The 22603-nt window shown below is 39.5% G+C and overlaps 1 protein-coding gene across 2 annotated transcripts in view; it reads right to left on the reverse strand.

Moving 5' to 3' along the window:
• LOC130593677 (N-acetylated-alpha-linked acidic dipeptidase 2-like) overlaps positions 1-15284 on the reverse strand; it is a 31418-nt gene extending 16134 nt beyond the window's left edge. The window contains exons 1-11 of one of the 2 annotated variants that reach the window (XM_057399016.1): positions 15058-15284; positions 13485-13596; positions 10562-10748; positions 8976-9077; positions 8046-8171; positions 7214-7400; positions 6067-6160; positions 5679-5777; positions 3274-3359; positions 2194-2313; positions 1684-1766 (exon numbers count right to left, since the gene is read on the reverse strand). In XM_057399016.1, coding sequence (XP_057254999.1) covers positions 1684-1766; positions 2194-2313; positions 3274-3359; positions 5679-5777; positions 6067-6160; positions 7214-7400; positions 8046-8171; positions 8976-9077; positions 10562-10748; positions 13485-13596; positions 15058-15142 — 1281 coding nt within the window. In that variant the 5' untranslated portion in view covers positions 15143-15284. The remainder of the gene's footprint in view (positions 1-1683; positions 1767-2193; positions 2314-3273; positions 3360-5678; positions 5778-6066; positions 6161-7213; positions 7401-8045; positions 8172-8975; positions 9078-10561; positions 10749-13484; positions 13597-15057) is intronic. The other variant, XM_057399015.1, reaches the window with a different exon arrangement.
• Between the last annotated feature and the right edge of the window lie 7319 nt (positions 15285-22603).

The following is a 22603-nucleotide window of genomic DNA, read 5'->3' on the forward strand; positions in this document are numbered from 1 at the left end:
TACTGGCAGCTTTACAGGAAAACATGAATCTAAACCCTGAGGACTGTCTCTAGAGAAACTGAATCTAATCTAGGTGTAAAAGAGAAGGAAGATAAAGCAAGAAAACAACAATATAAAACCATTTAGGTTCAAATATGATTTGTGGTTATGGCTTTCTAATCTATTACAGCTGCTATTTCATGAAATAATGAATGATTACTAGATGTTAAATTATTAAGCAAAAAACTACAGAACACCAGTAGCAATATGTGAAGAAATGAAACATCAAAAGAACTCCTAATTTATTCATGACTTGCTCAACAAAAATTGATCTTGTTTCACATTCCTCATAGTCAAAACAAATAGGTGTTTTTTTTCTTGACAGCATCTAAATATGTGCACAGACACATAGTTAAAGAAAGCACAAATAAAGCTTTCTATACAGTATACTTTTGTTACCAGTGGAGTTCAGATGGGATGAAACTTTAATGTCAACTCTTTAAAATCTCTCAGCAAATGACTTTAAAGATAATTGAGATTGTGCTTTCTTCATCTAATGTCCCCAAAACCATCAGTAAGGTGCAGAGAGTCTATTGCAGCTGGAAGCCAAGTAATGTAGAGAGAAAATTAGTGCAAATCCAAAGCAATAGAAATCTCAGTTTTGTTTACAGAAGAATGATGGAATCCCTTTGGTGCTTGGAAGCATATTTCTGGTTTTGCTGCCTCCTCTGACACCTGCAATTTTGCTATGTAATTTTGTGCTTTACTGAAATGCATGACAATAAACTAAAGCCAAAAGATACAAGTACTTTATTTGATAGATTTTGAAATTTCTATCCACTTACCTAAATGTAACCATGTAAATAAAATTCTAACAGAACATCAAGATGATACATTTCTGTTAAACCAGCCAGTACTACTACCATAGTTCAGTAGAAATGTGTTTCATTGGGCAATTTTCTGCCTGCTGCATTTCTAATTTGGATTTTACAGACAAAGCAATGAAAACACTTATAAGAACTATATTTCTTACTTGGGCTGAACAAATCCACTTACAGGGTTAAAAACTGAACATGCCCAACAGGGAAGGAAGAGAAAAACATTCAGAACCTTATTTCTGAATTTTCCAGCACCCTTCTATCAGGCAGGAGTATAGTTAGGGATCTCACTAGAGGATTAATCTATTGTCCTTCCCCTGACACTCTATGATACTGGAAGTTTCACGGGAATATGGAACTATTCACTCATAGATTTACCCACTGCTTCATTTGCCTGGGAGGATTAGCTTCCACACAATGGTTTTGGTGTGCTCATGGATCACAGGTACATGGACCTTAGTTTATAGAAACTAAGCTATTTCTCAAACAGGAAGTTAGAAAGTAAATCAATTTAGGCTATATAAAGTGTCACTGTTCTGTTAAATGAACAGCTAGATTTCCACACAGGGACCACTGAAGGACATTAGCTTGGAATCAAAGTAGATTTTTAAACCTTAGAAGAGTTAGTGCACTTATGTTGTAAGACATTAAGTGGGTAATTTGTATAAATACATGAGAGCCACACAGCCCCTGAAGGAGTCTGTCGTTCTCCAACTTTACTGTGAAGCTATTGGTTGCAGTCTAGGAATAGATGTCACTGGGTATTGCAGCTGCCTGCAACAGGCTTTAAAGTTTTACTTTCTTTACACTATTTTTTTCCATTTACCTCAGCCCATTCTGTGGATCCCAATAATCCAAATTCTTCTGCATCCCAGCTTGCAAAAATAATGGTTCGCTTAGGTCGCCAACCTTCAATCACATAATTAAACATGAAAGTTCGAAGTTCAATTTGAAGTTAGAAAGTCTACTGAAAGATCACCACAGGTAATTGAAATCACTTCACAAATAGCACTTAACGGTATAGCAAAAAATCCCCCCGACCTCCTTAGAGGAGCATATTATTGCAGAGGCATTTCTTCTTAATGCAGTATTTTCATTCCACACAGCTAAGAGCGTATTGTTACACCAATGAGAGACACTAGGCAATAAATTCAGCCAACTAAGATGCAAGGCTACATATGCACTTCTTCAATGAATTTGCATCTTTCATAATAAGAAATACAACTTTCTGTGGAGGTGAAAAGTTAAATCAACACAACTGCTGATGGGGACATTCAACACAGTTCCTCAAAGCTGCTGGTTTCCATATTGATCATTTTAAGTAATTTTAAGTTACCTTCCATCTTCATTTTTCCAAAGCTCCGTACAATCTCTTGCAGAACAGCTGCACCCGTGGTTGGATCAATACCACCAAATACCCAAGCGTCTCTATGACCTCCTAAAATAATATATCTGTCTGGAAACAAACACACAATATCAATCCCGTTTAGCCTAGAAAAGAGAAGAGTGAGAGGGGATCACATTAATGCACATAAATATCTCAAAGGTGGGTGCCAGGAGGTTGGTGCCAGACTCTTTTCAGTGGTGCCCAGCAACAGGATGAGAAGCAATGGCCATAAACTAAAACATAACAAGTTTCACCTCAACATGAGGAAGAACTTCTTTATGCTGAGGTTGGCAGAGCACTGGAACAGGTTGCCCAGGGGGGTTGTGGAGTCTCCCACTCTGGACACGTTCCAAAATCTGCCTAGACACATTGCTGTGTAACCTGCTCTAAGTAGCCCTGCCTTGGCAGGGGCATTGGACTGGATGATCTCCAGAGGTCCCTTCCAACCCTAATGATTCTGCGATTCTGTGATGCATTTAGGCTACCTGTATTTTCTTTAATTGCATCCCTACTTGTCAGACAAAACAAGAAGACTGGTGCCAGTGCTGCAGATTTATTTTTAAGGTAATCTGCAAACATTCACTTATTCTACTGAAGTATAGAAATGAAGACAAGAAATACTTTATACATACACTTCCACTTAAAAGTCTTTCATGTATATAAACTACTACTAGGTATCAACAATTATGTTGAGGTCCCAAATCATCACTAGTTTTCTGTACTTTTAATTTTGTGTTAATTTTTGCAAAGGCAAAATGTATGACTATTGCAATGGGAAACCTAATGTAAAATGACAGGCAGTATAAACAATTCTCTGATATCTATCATTCTGGCATTCCCATTCAAATATATTCTTGGGAATGCCAATAAAAAACAGTGTGATGGGAGGGACAGGACAACTACTAAAGGGTTTTCAGATTCCATATTATCTGTCTATCTAAAACACTTGAAGTTTCTTGCAACATGGGAACGACTTCACATAACACAACATGAAGAAGCAGTTAAAATCACCAAGCACCCAATACTCACCTGGCTCCACAGCTCCTCTGAGGATGCCAATGACATTGTAAATCCGTGTTATTTTATTGTTTGTATGAACGTGCATCCTGACTTTTCTGAAATGAAAAGCAGGATGGAGTAACCATTTCTGACTGAGAAGGCAATAAAAAGTCAATGTTAATAATGATGTGTAAGCCAGAAATCTTCTGCTTCTGTTTTGCTTTGCGTGTTTGTTTAGCACTAATCTAACCTGTCATGCTGAATCAGTGCCCCATTTTTCACATCAGGTTAACCTGCTCACAGAAAGTTGCCTTAGAAATTGCCCTATGAAGTGGGCCAATCTATAAACTTTCAAATATTTACAGCATTCACTGAATTGTTATTTAGGGAAGTCAATTGATAATAGTGTATTAGAGGAGTAAACTGAAAAGCATATACAATGATTAAAAATACATATATATTTTTACTAAAATTATAATTATGGATGCATATTTTTATAAAGAATACACTTTAGTCTTCTAGCACAATTTTTTGTAATAAGATGGAATCCTGAAAGAAGGTCATTGGAAACACTCATCCAGAAATGAACTGAAATGTCTGTTGAGGACTTCAGATCTAAGTAAAAATCGTCAATTCTCCATCCCTTCCCCCCAGTAAAATCCACTTGTGAAACTTAATAAAAAGGAAGGAAATTCAGTTATTAGGAGACGTAATAATAATCATAGTACTAGTATTCAGCCCCTCTTAACCTATATTAGAAACAAAGCATCAAACAATGCTTCTTTTGTGTCTGGCAAAACCCCAAGAGTTTAAAATTTGACATCTTTTCAACAGCAAATCTGCATAGCTGTCAAAATCAAACCCTACTTCAGGACAGCTACTGGATCTTTGCCCAAGAAATAACTGACACCAGTGCTTTGATCATGCATACACTTGCATACTTCCCATGTGCAAGTGACTTTCTACCTAGGCTCAAAAAGTTTATTTTGTTATGGAGATACTCTGAGAAAGAAGCGTATGTAGGATTAGCCCATATTTACAAGAACTGTTACCCTATCAAGTTAAAGATGTTAAAAAGAACATTCAAAAATGTTTCCCATGTGTATGTTTTGTAGATGAATCATATTGTTTCTTTTTTCACTGTTGCTCTTCAAGCCATTCCAAACAGCACTTTATGTCTAATAAGCTTTCTTATGCTTATTTATTTATTCCTACTTTACCCATTTTAGTGTTAAAGCAGAGCATAAAAGAATAATGATCAATTAAGTCTTTATAAAATCATATATTCAGTCATAGTCTTGTTTTACAGGAGGTGTAGTAGTGATAATGATACACCATATTTACACATTGTTCATTCTGGTCCACTATGACTCCTCATAACTCCTCATAGAATATTATCTCACATAAATTAGAAGCATTTTTATGTGAAAAATTAATAGAAAAGTCAAAGCCAAGTTGGACGGGGCTTTGAGCAACCTGGTCTAGCAGAAGGTGTCCCTGCCCATGGCAGAGGGGTTGGAACTGGATAATCTTTTAGGCCCCTTCCATCCCAAACCATTCTGTGATTCTATGAAAAGAGATCTTCAGCTTTATCTATTACATCTTATCAGTTATAAGCAAGGAAGAATGCTATTGACAGTCCCTGGTAGCCAGTCAAATCTTCCTTCACCAAATGCAATTGTTAGATAGTTTGGTCCAGTAGGAAGTGACTCCATTAGTATTGGAGACCTGGACACTTCCATTTCTCTGTTAAAGCTGAAAAAATGTAAACTGCAAATATTGTATTGCTGGTCAAATGCCAGCTCCTCCCAAACAAAATAGTCAGATATATGTACGTTGGGATCTTCTGTCTTGTTATTGTTCAGGTCTGTCAATCACGGGGCCTACCAGCTTTGGGTAACAGTTGATGGACTCCCAGATCATTGCCACACTTCACAGCTCTAAGTTCACAGAAATCCTGGGAGACTTCCAGTGGACAAGGGAACACACATAGATTACTGCATTGTCAGTCCTTCCCTGTTGGACTGGTACAAGCTGGCTGTCCTACTGTCATCTTGGGCACCAGAATCAGAAAAGGAAACTCAAAGTAAGGAGGATGTTTTGGGTTAATACAACAGTATTGAAAAAAAAGTCTACTTACTGCTATATAGCCATTTCAAACAGGACCAGTGAAACAATGCCTGAAACTTTAAAGTAAGGGTTAAAGTTGGAAAGACTGAGTTGGACCTGTACACTCTGAATCTCTTTATCCATTGACACTGTGGACACTGAGCAAAACTATAGTTTTGATAACTTATTTTCAAATTCTAATAACCAAGTCTTGCACACTCAGAAAGAAATAAATTTCTCCAGAATATCTCCAGATGTATTGTATAATTTTTCTCATTGAGATTTCTCATGCAATACTTCATAAATAGGCAAGTGTTAAACCAGACCGTGTAGAGGAGTTGCCTGCAAATCCTGGACCTATGTTATAAGGCACATTGAGACTTCCTTTCCAGCTGCTGTCGGGAGCTGCAGGTCCTCCCATTGCACTGTTAAGTGAAAAACAAGAGAATTATAGCTGACCAGGAGGCTAAAACCTTCTATTTCCTTAATGATTACTGCACCTAAACCAAGGGTATGTTTATAAAATTGCTAAAAGCATTATGCCAGAAACAGATTACTCTGAATTTCCCACATTCCCTGAAACACACACTACTACAAAAGAACATGAAATAAAGTAACAGCACAGATTTTACTGTCTTAGCATTAAAAAAGAAAATAAACTGCTGTGCATTTGTGAATACTGACTTCTAGTAAGGAGGACTGATGTATACTCACCGTAATAATACTTCTGCATCGTGATACCCAATGGGATGAACTGGGATTCTGGGGATCCCTACACCTTCATTAACTTCAGACCTGAAAGCGTACTCTGAGAAACCAGAACACAATGTTAATTTTACAGCATTCTCAGCAACTTTCACCATACTGGAAATACTTTTGAACAGTGCAGCCACACAGTAGCCACAAGCATACATCAATTTTTCTTTTAAGTCCTACATAATTGCTTAGATATTGCCTCTAGGAAACGAAAATGCAATGACAAAACCACAAAACCAATAGGGCACCTGCACAACTGTGTAACAGAAATCCCACATTTCATGCAAGGTTAGATTTGCTGTCCATCCATATTATTACATATTATTAGAGGAGGGCCACGAGGATGATCAGGGGACTGGAACACCTCCCATATGAAGATAGGCTGAGAAAGTTGTTCAGCCTGGAGAAGAGAAGGCTGCGTGGAGACCTCCTAGCAGCCTTCCAGTATCTGAAGGGGCCTATAGGGATGCTGGAGAGGGACTCTTCATTAGAGACTGTATTGATAGACAAGGGGGTAATGGGTTTAAACAATGGTCACAGGAGCCATTGAGCTTTCCAGAAGCACCCCTGTATTCCCATCCCATCAGCAGGCAGGACTGGTGGGCATCTTAGTTCAGCCTGAATTCAGGATGCCTACAAGGAGAAAAGAAGCACATGATGCCAAGATTTGAAAGACTCCAGGCTACTGTTATTTTTACCACAGGAATAATACTCCCTGTAAAGAAGATTTCAAACTGTTTTCCTGCTTGGAATTTAGGATCATCAAGGAAACATACCTCCAAGCAAAGCTATTACTCTTCTTTGATGGTAGACTGTAATTTAGTTTAAATGAATCCTCTTGAGAAATACAGATATTTAAAAATGGCTATAAATTCTCAGCCATTTTCTGTTACTTCAGTCTATAAACCCACATGTCCTGCTTTTCTACAAGTTACAAGGCTTGGATCATACAAAGAGATTTTCTTTAAAACTTACTTTTCCTGCCTAACTCAAAAGCAACCAGTTGAAATGACATGGTTATGAAAATAGCTGAATTTCTTGTGCCACAATAACTTTCAGCACCAGTTTATAAAGTGGTGGCCCAGGGTACAGATCTTTCACTCACCTTTTGCAGGATAACCTGGTGTTAAAGGGTCCCCAGCTCCATTCAGGTTTAACACATTCCCACGCTGGGCTCCTCCACCTGGAAGGTTCCAGCCATCTGGATAAGCCTCTACTCCTGGGGCACAGTAGTCAGCAGGGTCTGAATAAAGTATGACCCCTTGGGCTCCTGCTAATATGGCATTTTTAACCTGTGAAATTATTTCCTTTTAATGCAGTAATAAATCCGAATGTGCCAATTTATTCCCATGGGGATGTAGCTTTACAAGTTGTATATGTGGAAGAGTGAAAATGAGCACAGACCCATCAGAAGAACAAAACACAGTATTTCGTTATTTGTGTCACATCTTCAGTCACAGCTCCAGGCTATAAAATTAAGCACAGGACATAAACTGGGGCACAAAACCTGACCACTATCCCCACTGTCCCACTGTCAGCAGTTGTGTCAGAGTTGTCATCTGAAGTTGGAAGAATTAGTTATTTAATCTCTGTGCATCTGACTCCTTGACAAACACTTATTTCTTCAAAATACTGCAGTTCTATGGATGAAAAGTATTCAAAGCCTTGGCTCTGTACACTACTTTACTTACTTAGTTCCCTAAACTAATCTCTTGCAAGATCTGCCTAAGGAGTTTGCAGTCATCTCAGTCACAGGAGATTAATACATTCAGCTGCTTTTATTGTGTTGGAAGTTATTCTTAGAATGCAGTCATGATGGGTGCATTGCAGGCTTCCTTCTGCTCCTGTGTTCCAACTTAGAGCTCCCATTAACTCCCACCGGCTCTACCATGAGCAGTGTCTGACCCAGAGAGGGAAAAATAAAGCACAACCCTTACTTTGTTCCCTCTGAAGATCTTCCCGTATCTGGCAATGACAATCTTTCCTGTACAGTTAATTCCCATTTCACGCTCCAGCTTAAAAAAGTCTTCAGTACGACCATAATTCACATAAACCAGATCTGCCTGCACAGGAAAGAAAAGCAGTTGCATGACAACTGGTCATTCAACAGACAAAATATCTGTTTTCAGGAATACACTTTTATCTACTAGGTACCATATAGTGGGGGTTTTGGTGGCTTTTTTACATTTCGATAAATGAGATCTAATGCCCATAAAAACAATAGCAAAAGATACCTGTAATCTATAGGAAACGTTGGCTCCAACTCCTCACTTTTCTATATTAACCTGTATTTCACAGCAGCTCTATAAAATGAGGCTGGAAACTAAACCAATGTACTTTGCTAAACTGACAAACTTCTGGGCTGTGAAAAAATAGTGGCATTCTTTGTGTACACAAACACTATTATATAATTTTATTCATTTATGCAATTCTGTCCCTGACAGGTTCCTCCATAATGAATTATCTGATTAAGTGAGGGACTTCTGTAGCCTTTGAAGACATTCATTTAATCCAAAATATCTTCCAAATGGATTTATATGTTTCTATTTCTATGCAAGACTTTCCCAAGTCCTCTACGTATCATTGAGTAATGTGGAGCAATCTGAGATGTATCCAACATTTTCTATAAAGATAAAAGCTTTTCACCTTTGTGATTCAGAGTTCTAGCAATTTGAGAAAGCTTTTTTTAGTAATAGGATACTTCTAACCTTAGCACAATATGTGCCCTAGCTGTCCTGAAGTGTTCTCTTATACTAATGGCTAATTAAAACTACTACAAGAAACATCTTGAGAAGTTGGAGCCACCTATCCCAGCATTTCACAAAATACTTCAACTGATAATACTCTTACATAGCTTTTTTTCTTACCTCTGGCATTCCTTGTGCTGAAAAAGCATTATATGGTGGTAGTATATCAGTAACATTTTCATACCCATGTGGAGGTGGTTCAAACAATGATGTATTGAAAACCTATCAATAAAGAATGGAAGTCTTTGGTCAAACACTCTACCTCCAGGCACAAGTTTGTACACTAAGCTTGGTTATTGCAAATGGCATGCTAGTTGCCATAAATCGCTCACAAAAAACACAAATCCAGCTAGCACACCTAAGTTCAAACATAAAACCAGGTAGGGATACATAGCTGAACTTTCATAACGGAATGCAAATATGAATACAGGGGGATAGATCACTTGTCAGAAGATGCTCATCAGTCACTGCCTGAACCTAAGCAAAGAGGCAGCTGGAAACTGCCAAGAGGTGGTGACAAGAAAATGACACTTAGCTCATCCATGCCTTCATGATATATTTTGTGATTACTCTCATCATTATTACTATTCACCTCTTTGCTACTTACGCTTCTGTTAAATGTGCTGCCTTTTCTTACTATTCATTGTAACATGCCTTGCTGCCTCGAGGTTCATGTCCATTCTTTGTCACCTCGTGAGATTATAGCTGAGAGACTGTTATTCTGGAGGAACTTCTCTATTCTTTCACCCTTTAAATTCACATCACACCCAAGCGGGACCATTCCTTAGTTACAGCCAGGGCTCTTCACCCCTACCTATGAGCCATGATGCTTCTCTAGCAGTCCCATCTCCTCTCCTTGCTCAGGATCCTTGTCAGATTTTACATCTGCTGTATTCCTTGTGTGTACAAAATGGAGAGGGTGACTATAGGACTGGCTGTTTGTTATTGCTTCCAACATGAACTTAGGAGATAATTTAGGAAGCCAGAAGGATCAGGTTCAGAGCAAATGGAACAAGGCAGTACTTTGTACAATGGATAGTATCTTTATATTATTGCACTAAAATGTATATTTTGTAATAAATAAAAAGTAATATAAAAATATAAATGAAAAAAATGTATTTTGTGTATAAAATGTAAGATTCCTTACCTCAGCATGCAGTGGAAGCAAGAATTGGTCAAGCAGGGTTTGGATATGTACTTGGAAGAGAGGTCTAACAAGGGATACTAACTGATTAAACACTTGGAAAACAGGTCTAATGAGAGACTAATTGCATCAGGCTCAGAGAACCCCTGAGCAGAAAACAGCCCCACGCTGGAAGAATTGCATGCCTTAAATGCATTTTCTTGTTCTTAAACTTGCCTATGCATCCGCTTAAGTCTGTGTATAGAAACAGGATATTGGCCTAGAAGTATGCTTATGCTGAACTAGTGTGGACATTTTTGCACCTTATGGTTTATTGGTGTTAATTGCAGCCTTGCCACACATCCACTCTCTAACTTCAGCACTGAGACTTCAGTCACTTTGCTGTCCTGCTGCACGATCTGGAAAACCATTTCTACATATGAGTTTCCTTTGCACTGGATTTTTTGTCATATTATATTATTATCATACTATAAAGCACATGCTGGAATGAGTACCTGGGAGAAGAGGACACTGTTTCTTTAAAGAAGTCTTATAAATATAGTTCAATCATTAAAAACATCACCTCATTCCCTTGATCATCAATTACTGAGATGTAGTTTGGCTGGCTTTCATTTGGGTATGAAAGAAGCACATCATAATGAACGAGTTCTGCTGAATCCAGGCCAAATTCTTTCCACTGGCCTTGAATTTGTTTGGCAAGAAGAAGATTCTGTTCGGTTCCTGCGAGGTGAGGCAGCTTGGTAAAGGAGCTAGAATAAAACAGAAAATTGCTAGTAAGCAGCAAATGCAAAGAGGCACAATAGTGAACTGTGATCACCATGCATAAAGCTTATCTTCAAGCCACATGAATAAACAGTTAAGTTCTCCTAGTTGAAGTCTGAGCTGTAGAACATGATTGTTTATCAGAGTCTGCATTAACATCAGCACAAAATGTAGTCAGAGCATAGGTTTATCCCTGAGGCCTTCAGGTAAGTCAGATGAAGCCTTCTCTGCGTAACAGAAATAACCACATCCACACAAGCATTGAAAATCAGTGTCAAGGACAGTCAGCAAAGAATATGAACAGTATGCAAGGAGCAGAAAAAGATACAGGAAAGCTAAATATTCAGAAAGGAGCCTTCCAAATAAGTCGGGTATGGGATAACATGATTGTACATTGCTGGCATAACATGCACTAATAAGTTTAACTTGAAAATTATTATGTCAAATTACCTCCACAGATTTGTTCTTTTTTTCCATCTCAACCAAAAGCCTAACTAATAAAAGCCTTCTCAACAACGTTTACATCCAGATCAGCTATAACACATGATGGTGACAAATAGTCAGAAACAATACTCAGCGCCTCTGGGCTGCCCGACAGAAATCTGTCTGCAATCTGTTTCGCTCACTGCACAGGAGTTGTAATGAACACCCATCAGTCAGCCAGATACTAAGCATCACCTTTGAATTTCCATCAGGCTACTTGCTAATGGATGCCCCAGGGATGTCAGCTATCATTAATTACCTTGGTACCATCATTAAGTACATGGTACCAAATACCATGATTAGTACCTCAACCTATCTATTTTCAACCTATGTAGCAGCTTGTTCTTCAGTTTGCACTTCCTCAGCTTCCAAATGAGAATGTTGCAAGAGACATGTCCAAAGCCTTGATCCAGCTCAGGATGCCACAGCCACTGCAAGGTCTCCGCTCATCCATATGGCCAGACATTTCCTTACAGCTGATCATGCTGATCACATAAACAAATAGCAAATAAGTGCTGCCTGTTCCTAACTATCCTTGTGTCTTTCATGCATTGGAAACAGATTCCAGAAGGATGTTTGGTCACCCCTCCAGGGACTGAAAAGAAGCTGACCAGCCCCAGGTTGTCTTTCTTGCCTTGCTGAAAGAGGAGCACAACATGAGCCTTTCTCAGCTACCGGGGATCTCTTTAATCACCAGAACCTCTCACACACAGCAGTCTTGGACCAGACACCCAGGTCTTTTCCCCCCGTCCCCTGCATTTGAGTGCATCTAGATTCTCTAAGCAGACCACCACCTTCTGCTCTGCTGTTTTCTCTCTCTTTAATCTCTGCAGTTATGTCCTTGCCAAAGCTCATTGCTTGTCTACTTTTTGCACTTCAAGTCACTAGAATATTTTAAGCACCTTTTAATTCCTGAAGTACTCCAGTTTAAATACTACATATGCATCAGGAAAAATATGCTGAACACCACATGATCCCTTTGTTCCATTTTTCACTTCCAAACAGTTTCATCCTTTCCCAACCTATGATTCAATGCTAACGCCAATGTGTCTGCATTATCCGAGACTCATAATTTGTTTTCCTCACTTGATAAAAGCAGATTTAGTAACCTGAAAAACTAAGAATATGGATCAAAATACTTCAAGTTCATTTTTTGTGCTTTTAAAAAAAATTTTTTGATAATGTATTAATATAATTTTTCTGCAATTCCTGCTTTTTATTTGAATTTAGGATAAAAATTCCAGAATATGAAGCATTTGGCCCAGTGTCAAAGCAAGCAGAAACACCAGATAGCATTAATACCCTATGGCCAAGAAACTTTAGCATAATTGCAGAGCTATTTCATGCTGTCATCAATCTCTATGTTGCCTAGACTGTCACTCAAACATAATTCTCCAACCTACTGAGAGCAACAAATACAAAATAAGGCTTATAGAGTTGAAAAGTTAATTGCTGTTAGAAATTAAACCTTCTGGGTTTAGACTAAATGGACATCAATCAAATTTGTCAGTAAATTCTGTGATGTTTATGATACAGCTGCTGACTTACATGCTGCATACCAATATATTACTCACCAGAGATTGCATTTGCTTACTTTTTGTGTGAATATGTTTTTCCCTCTGTAGAAGACAGGGTATACTGGGATCTTGAGCACCCAATTACAGCACATCATCCAATATGGACACGCTAAAAGAATTATTAGGTGTATGCATACCTCCAACTCAGCTCCATGCAAACTTTGAAACAATTTTTATGCTTCATATCTAATATAGTAATTTTCTACTTAGACTTAGCTGCTCAAACTTAAGATTTAGGGTGATACTGGAGAGACTATCAATCAAATGTATTAATAGGAAACAGTGTTCCCCAAATACAGTAAAATCACCTCAGTCTGAGAGAAAGTAATTATCTCATGTTAAAGCTTCAGACACTTGTGGGTTAAAACCAGACATGTACTGCATTAAATCAAGACTATGGAAAAACAGTAAAAACAGAAGATAAGCACTGGCAGTTGTGCAGCTCGAGGGGAGAACAGTGAACAGTACAACAAGGTACCTTCAAAAATGGGGGGAGCAAAAGGGTTGTAAGTCTGTCACTTCTCCTTTCCCCAGACATTCTGTACAAACCAAATACTTCCAAAGCACTCTGCTTTCAGAGGCTCTTCCTTGGAGCTGATACTATCACTTTCTGGCTTTTGTGACTGCTAAAGCTATTCAAAACTCAAGGTGCACAGGGCTTACCGAAGGAATTGCTTGATGTTTTCTACTTTCATTTCAGCCACAAGCTTCTTTCTCATGTTTTGATGGGCATCTGAAGAGTTGGGGCTTTTTTCTGTTGGTTTTGTGAACCATCCTGAAACACATTTGAAAAGCTTCCTGCTTAGCAAGAACCCCCAGCCCTCATGTAGCTGAGTCCATGTGCTACCTGAAGTACTGAACAGTCTCCGTATGCACAGGGCTTAGAGCACCCTCTGCCAGTGTTTGCTGGCTCAAACAGAGAAGTGAAGCAGAAAAGCAAAATACACTTCATTGATGGAATTGCAAGAACAGTGACCTAATTAAAAGAGCACACCCTGTATCTCTGGTAAATGTGTTCCCTTTTTAAGGCAGATTAATCTGTCATTAATTCTAAACTATACAGATTCTCAGTTAACTGTTCATAGTGTGAGGACTGAACTCCTGGCACTCATAATGAAATTCCCATCTTTAAATATATACATATGTATAAAAATATGTGTCTAGGACTCAACAGCCATCTGACAGCATTATAACAGTTACAGGTTTGAGGAAAGGTGGGGTTAGTCTATTTAATAATTAGAGGAATAAAGTTAACTGTGACCCAGGTCATTTTTAAGAAGTTAATAATTTTTCAGTAGCCATAGATCTTAAAGGAGAGAGTATCTCAACTTATTAATTTCTCTTTTAAGAAAACCGAACAAATCAAGTTATTCTTATAGCTAGAAAATCTCAAACTGGAAAAATCATCATCATAAACCCAAGTGTGCACAACAGGTATTACCCGTTAGGCTTAAATGCAATTGCAGCAACACTCTGAACATAGCAGTGATACTGGATCAGACCAAAGGTCCATCTCGCTTAGTATCCTGTTTTGCAGCTTGGCTAGAAGATGATGTTCAGGGAAATGTATAAGAATAGCACAAGCATCAGAAATTTGCAGCTCAGGGACCTACTAAGTCAAACTAATGTTTTTTTTATACTTATTAGACCTTATGGATTTTTATTTCATGCTTTAGCCTTAGGTGTGTGCTACAACACAAGTTTAAAAAGGACAGATGCAGACTTAAAATCAGATGCTGAAAGTGACTGCAGAAAAGAGTCTAATGTGCTAGTAAAGTTCATTGTACATGGTGACAGCTTCAGCAACTCCGCTCTTGGCTGTCAGTCAAAACTCCTCCTCTTCTGCTGCTAAAATAGCAACAGAATAAGAGCATTTAAATAGATCTTCAGTAGAAAAACAGGAAATACAAATTTAAAAAGAAAACCCTGGAAGTTTTGCTGTCACACAAGCCTCAAATTCTTCCATCAATCTCCTCTTTGAATGTCTGACTGCCCATTATGGGAAGTTGTCAGTTTACCAGGCTTCGTCTTGGGCTGAAGCACACAGCCAGTATACTCCTCACTCCTAAAGCCCAAACTGCTCGAGAGGATTACCTCTTAGAAAACAGCATGATGAGTATTTTACAACATCCCTAACAAGCAGTAAAAGCTCCCTGACAGAGGTTAATCACGTTGCATGTAAGTATCTGTTAGAGGGCAATGGCTGCAGGCTGAGCCCCTATGTCTTTGTACTCACCCGCAAGAAACCCCAGCAAGAAACAGCCCAGCAGCCCAGGGCAGCTGAGCCATGTGCATAGGGTCCATGCCTTGCTTCTGGGCATATGGGCTCCGGTGGACCGCTGCTTTGCAGGCTGAGAGGAGGGCAGGCAAGCAGCAGCCTTCCTCCTCCTCCTTTTCCTCCTCCTCTTCCTGCCCTCAGCCCCAAGGCTGCCCCAGGCTTCTGTGTTTCTCAGCTCTCGTTCTGCCTAACCTGCCTAAATCATTGAATGATGATGTTATGGTGTTTCTGAGTGCAAGAAACACTTGAGTTTCTTAGTCTTGCCCCACAAGAGAGCTTGTGTGTGTCTGTGTATCTGATATGCATCTAGACTGTGCAGCAAGCAATGCAAAAGTACTATTTTAAAGGCTAATTCCTATTATCAAGATTTTCTGGTTTTGAAAGTTCCTGTTGCAGGCTTAATGACAATCAGTATTTGTTCCAGTGAAAGCAGCCAGGAAATTAAACGGAGGAATAGAAAACTTCTTTTCTCTTTACCAAGGAAGCACTGAATTGCTCCCCTTTGTAATCCATGGTTACATTAATCCTTGGCAAGTGATGAATACGTAGTGCAGCTCAGAATACAATTTGGATTAGGCAATGAGGACAATTTCAGACATATTCAATTTACAGATGGGAAAAGCTGCAAGATTTTATCCTGTATTCTCCAGCCTTTTATGCTTTGTATTACAAGGTTCTTAGGATCACGTTTTCCTAGTCTAATTCAGCTAAATCTATCAGTATCTCATAGCAAAGGGCACAAGTGCAGCCCAGGGAAGAGTCAAGATATTTTCATAGAATCATTGTACTTTGTACAAGTTTAGCTCAGCCCTGCACATCACTCCCTGCTGGTGTCCTAATTACTTCAGTAAGGGCTTTTTAGAGACTAGCGAAGAGCTACACCACTTGGGTGCTCAGCACCAGTCACAGCCAGAGTCTTAAGCATACAGCTGGATGTCCACATTCAGATGATAAACACGTCCAGTTTCTGTCATTTCCCAGCTGCTCATAAGCCATCACAAATTCTGAACAGCAAGGACTTTTCACACCAACAACTCACTTGACATCTACAAACCAGATGGAATTCCACCTACAGACCTCCTAAAGAATGAGCATATTGATGTATTATTAACATTTATATAGCACTACAGGTGTAGGACTGGCATATAATAGACGGTAAAGTGACAGGGCTTTTGGAGATTGCTATCTAAATTAGACCTCACATGATGATAACATCAGTGGAGGAAGAAGGTAAGAATAGCAACAGTGAGAAAGTATGAAATAGGTTTATTTCTGTGCCTGTGGTTTTTTAAAGTGATAAGGGCATCCACGGTGCTGAGGTTGAACAACAGCAGCAACCAAGAGCCTTTTACCACTTAAAATACAGTCTTAGTACTACCAGTTATTAGCTCTGGCATGTTCTTACAATTCGTGCATGGACCATTGGTGGAGCATATTATATTCCATTTAAATGCAAGTACAACACACAGTATGCCTTGAATCACATGCACTCCACGACGGGACAGAGGCAGGAAATAAGATGAAAAAGCTCATGGATTGAGGTAAAGGCAGGGACATCACTTGCCAACCACCATCATAGGCAAACCAGACTATAATTAGGGGAAAATAGTTTAATTTATTACAAATTAAAACAGACTCGGGTAGCGAGAAACAAAGACAAAAATTAAAACATCTTCTCCTACACCTCACCCTTTTTTCTCCAGCTTTACTTCACTCCTGACTCCTCTGCCACAGAGCTGCAATATATAGGAGGGCTCCTGTGATGAGGACAGACACCATAGGATATCTAAAGTGCACTAAGCACCTAACTTTAAACACGTGAATTATTCTGCAGAGAGTGTTCGGTTCCTAACAGATGAATACCCAGTGCCATTTGTGAGCTTGTGGAGTGCCCAAGACCTCTAGCCAAAGCAAACCAACACAGGAAAGCGTTTATACCAGGCCTGTCCTGCTTTGGTGCCAGACCTATTCTTAATTTTGTGCTTTTGGATCCTGTCTTAGGCTGATGACAATAACTATCATTTTTGTAAAGTTTGGAGCTGGCAGCACTGAGTGTGTGAAAAAGAACAGAGATCTGGGGTGCCCTGGACTGATCCATGCATTGATGGCAATGTTGAAGCAGTTTCTTCGTGTTTCCTTGGCTGTCTGGTGGCTCACACGCACCAGAGCAAGAGTGGGAGTTTGATACCAATGGCAGAGAAGTCTGCTATTTGGAAGAGCCACAGAGTTAAAACATTACAATCAGAAAGTGAAGTCCCTGTAAAAAGACACTTATTCTAACTAGGTTGAGGTGCTCAAGTTACTGGCTGATCTGGGCTGATTTTGGGGGCTTATAAACAAGTGAATTATTCACTGGGAAAGAAAGTGACAGTCTTCATAAATCAGTTCTGCAGACTCATCCTGTCATATTCAAGTCCATGCTCTTCATCAAGTATATAAAAGCAATGAACTTCACCTATGTATTGCTTGATCAGATTACCTAGCAACTCTGCCACTGTTTTAAAGCAGGTTGGTCTCCTTCTCACAAATGGCTATAGTCCTACTCCAGTGTTGAATAAAGCCACATTGTGAAGCCTTGTGTTTTCATAAATTGGAATTCCTGTATTCTTTCCAGTCCTAAATTCTTGAAACATTTATTCTTCTCTTTTAGCTTAATAAGGGACTACTTAGTGCTTCTTCCATGGATGTGTTGAAGTGAGTCCAGAAGAGGCCACAAAGATGATTAGAGGGCTGGAGAAGCTCTCCTATGAAGACAGGCTGAGAGAGCTGGTCTTGTTCAGCTGGAGAAGAAGAGGAAGAGGAAGAGGAAGAGGAAGAGGAAGGGGAAGAGGAAGGGGAAGAGGAAGGGGAAGAGGAGGTCTCTGGGGAGACCTTAGAGCAGCTTTCAGTACCTAAAGCGGTAGACTTTTTAGTAGGCCCTGTTGCAGTAAGACAAGAGGTAATGGTTTTAAACTAAAAGGTAGATTCAGACTAGATACAAGGTAGAGATATTTCATAATGAGAGTGGTAAACCACTGGCACAGGTTGCCCATGGAGGTGGTGGATGCCCCATCCCTGGAGACACTCAACGCCAGGCTGGGCATGGCTCTGAGCAACCAGATTAGTTGAAGATGTCCCTGCCCAGTGCAGGGGAGGTTTGACTGTATGACCTTTGGTGGTGCCCTTCAACCCAAATTATTGTGTTCTATTCTATGAATCAGCTTGCTACACTCTGGAGGCCAGTGTAAGGAGTGACATTACTACACAAGAATTTTTGTTGGATCATATTTATTTTATACATAAATTTTTAAAATTCCCTGCTGATATGTTCCAGATTACCCCTGAGCTATCTCATTGACATAGTTCTTGTGGAGAAAGGAGAAAAACAGCATATAAAGGCTATACAAATACCACTCACCCAGGCAAAATGTAAGTATTGACTTGGTAACAGTGCCTCCTCTATACCAGCTTCCACATCCCTCAGTGCCTGGGCTGGAAGATGGGGTCCTCTTTAACATTTGTTTCTTTTTCCCTTCTTTTTTTGTTTTTGTACCCCCTTTATTTCTGCCCTTTGCTGGTTCTAACACTTACAATATATGCATCATAAGGAATGCTGTATCTATCCTGCATGTTCACGGTTTCCCGAGTCCTGGGACATGGCCGCATTACTAAATCACAAAGCCAAAGTTGCAGTATCATGTCTGACAAATGCTCCTTGGAATAGCTGGAGCAAGAGCCAAATGAGCCTGACACTGTGAGATCTGAAGTACAGTATGCCTGGAATGCAAATCACATCTGTGAGGAGGTGGAAAAAGCTGCTCCAAGACAAACCTCATCTCACTCTCAGCTGTTACTGAACATCTCACTTAGCAGCCATGGAGAGAGCTCAGAGCTGTTAAGACAATCAGTCTCTCATAAGACTCATCTCTCTTTGAGTTGCTTCCCGGCCAAATTAAAGCAACATCCATTTGTCACCTTATTGATTTACATGGAGCTTTTCCTGCTAGAACTAAGATATTACCAGTGAGATACTGCCATGACTGCTTCTCTGATAATAGCTGGGTATTTCCTCCAATATTGAAAATGCCCATTTTAGTCTAAGTTTAATCAAAGTTAAGACTTATATTGAAAATGCCCATTTTAGTCTAAGTTTAATCAAAGTTAAGACTTGAGGCTGATGAGAGATAAAACCAATCCTTAGTCACAAAAACTATGCAAAAAAAAAACCCCTATAAGTCTACTTAGAAAAGGGACTTCTTACCTTAGACCAGGTGACAAAACTGCAAAAAAAGGTCTAAACCACAAACAAACCATACAATACACAATACTTCTTCTTAATTAATATTATTACTTAATATAAATTAATTAATATTGATTGATATTAATAATTACTTAATAGTACCTAATAGTGCTTACCATTAAATAGACAGTACTTCTTCAAATTAATATCATTTTTAAAACTAGCAAGAAAACAGTTACTGCACGGGCCTCATATTGAGCTCAGGAGGGGTGAGAATTGCTTGTGTTGAGAGTGAAAACAAGAGTGAAGTTCAGCTGAAGCTAGCAGAACTTGCTATATATTCTACTTAGATAAAACCCACCATATATATATATATTTCTATAGATATCCCTCATAGACTAGAAAAGCTTCAAAAATGGCAAGGATGCATATGCTCAATGCAAAACAAGCTTGCGTTTCTGTGCTGAATGCATAGTTATGCTATGCAGCCAATTGGCAATACCAACAATATATAAAAATATATAATATACACAAAAATGCCAGGGTTTGTAAATTGTAGGTTGTAGCTGCTCATCAACCATTCCCCAAAGGTTAATATCTGCTGTAAGAAAGATATGCCACTGTCGTGCTGCTTGACCTGCTGTTTGACTGAAGGGTGAACTTGTGGCTGGAGAGTTCAGAGGGGTTTAGTTTGTGGTAAAAGCAGCTCTTGGAGGAGAAATGGTAACTGGGAATGCTCAAACACAATTGCAAATCAGTGGTTTCCTCCTGACTCTGCCAGTTGCACAGTCCCTCAGAACTCACAGCCTCAGCAGCTATCTGACTACCAGATTAAGAGGGTAGTGTATTTTGATGCTTTGAGTCAGTGTCTCTGTTATCTTGAACTTCAGAAGTCCATGATCAGATTCCAGCTAAAAGAAAGTTTACACTGCTGGCAGCTGGCAAGTTCAGCTTGCAAACTTTGACCCTTTCTCCTACAGGAGGAATGTACTCAGTGGGGCAGAGAGAGTAAAGGGCTGTGCATGGAACATAAACCAAATTATACCTTCCAGCATGCACAGGAAGTTTCTCAAGAAGACAGAGCCAGCCTCTTCAGTGGCACATGACAGGAGGATGAGAAACAACAATCATAAACTGAAATAACAAAGAGGTTCTGTCTGGATATAAGGAAAAGCTTTTCCATCAGAAGGGCAGTGAAGCACTAGAATATGTTGCAGGGAGGTTATGCGGTCTCCATCCTTGGAGATTTTCAAGACTGTACTCAATAAAGCTCTGTCCAACCTGTTCTGACCTTGCAGCTCACCCTGCTTTGAGAGGAGTTTAGAATAGAGACCTGCCCAATTCTCCTCCAACCCTGTGATCCTGTAATTGTGTGATATGCTTCCATTCATTATAATCCCTGCCCCAGGGAGCTGCTGTCTGTCAAGGAAAGAATAGAATTTTCTCTGACTCCAGCTATGGAAGTTGGCTGTTCCGCTCCACCACGGTATTGCCTATCCAGCAGCACATTTAAAACTGCTCACACAAACAGAGAAGAGAACATCTCAAAGATCTTGACTACCAGTGATTGCTCTGTGGCAGCTAAACCAGCACTTGAAGTAAGATCTGTGTCGACAGCATCTTTACTTTAGAAATTATGCCACCAGGTCACAGAATCATAGAATGGTTTGGGCTGGAAGGGACCTTAAAGCTCATCTGGTTCCAACCCCCTGCCACGGGCAGGGACACCTTCCACTAGAGCAGGTTGCTCACAGCCATGTCCAACCTGGCCTTGAACGATGTCAGGCATTGGGCAGCCACAGCTTCTCTGGGCAATCTGTGCCAGTGCCTCACCACCTCATAGTGAAGAATTTCTTCCTAATATCTAATCTTAATGCCTAAAGCCATTCCTCCTTATCCTATCCCTACAAGCCCTTGTATAAAACCCCTCTCAAGCTTCCTGTAGCTCCCTTTAGGCACTGGAAGCTGCTCTAAGGTCTTCTTGGAGTCTTCTCTTCTCCAGGCTGAACAAGCCCAACTCTCTCAGACTGTCTTCATAGGAGAGACACTCCAGCCCTTTGAGCATCTGTGTCATCCTCCTCTGGACTTATCAGCAGACGATTCAACCAAAGTAACATCGACATTGCTGGCTTTACAAAAGCAAGGATTCATTTTAATACAAGCATAGTTTCTACCTTTTCCACATATGGAAATGTTTAATTCCATTTGATTTAGACTCTTAGTGCATTGGATGGTCATTGTGCGGAGTTCTTTGGCAAATTTTGACAGCACCCAATTTGAGATCATGTATCATGAAGTCCCTTCTTCAAACAATACCTTTTACATTTGCCCTCTAGATTCTTTAATGTAATTGATCAAATTGCAAAGGATGCTCTCAACAATGCCGCAATGCCCAGCTAGGTTCCCTGGCTCCTTCCTCTGCCTACTAAATACTTCAAAAGCTCTTGTCTTATAATTAAGCCATCTACTGCCATATATAAATCAATGACTCGGCAAGTTTGTCTGCAATAACCGTGAAAGCCAAATGAGTGTTTGCAAGGATCTGTCTGGTATCAGGATCGTAGTTGTTCCAAACATTAATTACAGAATATTTAGAAAATAAAAGAACTGAAAGTTGATTACAGTAAACAACTCTGCTAATGGCAATCTCTAGCTGGAAGCATCTGTAGTTACATGCACAACTGGCTCACGTTAGATGAACAATAAACTGTAAGTACAACATAGCTGATTTTAGCTTTTGTTCCTGTTAACAACTGACTTTATTCTTTCACTTAATTCAACAGTCTTTGTTTTGCAGTTGCTGTGGAATAATGTCAAAGCTTGAGAGCCAAAACAGCTAATTCAATCAATGGCACTTAGAATTTTTTACTGTGGATTTCAGCTTAATGTAGACATCTAGGAAAAAAAAAAAACAACAAACAACTTTTATATTCTACTTCACTGAAGAAGAATTGGCGCACAAACCTTATCTTGACTTCTTGTATAGAAAAGGATTTCGCACTCAGAGCTTAGTTGGGTAATAGCTATCCTTGTGGGATACCCTGGCCAATCTAACAAAATATACAGATACTTAAAAAGTAGTTATTCCTGTATCTGGCTTCTCATTGTCTTTCCTTAGTAAACAGCTTCATAGCATATACCTCCTTGCTCATGTGGCTGCTTCAGACAGTTTTTTGAGCTCTAAAAAACAATGGACTGGAAATGTTTCCCAGTGCAGTACAAAGTTTGCCAGAATATATTAACAGACAGTGCTCTTAACTCATATTATTTGTTTAACCATTGTTT

This window comes from Pezoporus wallicus, unplaced genomic scaffold (genome assembly GCF_028554395.1).
Source record: "Pezoporus wallicus isolate ANWC-B61680 ecotype Strahan unplaced genomic scaffold, APGP_CSIRO_Pwel_v1 contig_3876, whole genome shotgun sequence".
Taxonomy (NCBI): domain Eukaryota; kingdom Metazoa; phylum Chordata; class Aves; order Psittaciformes; family Psittacidae; genus Pezoporus; species Pezoporus wallicus.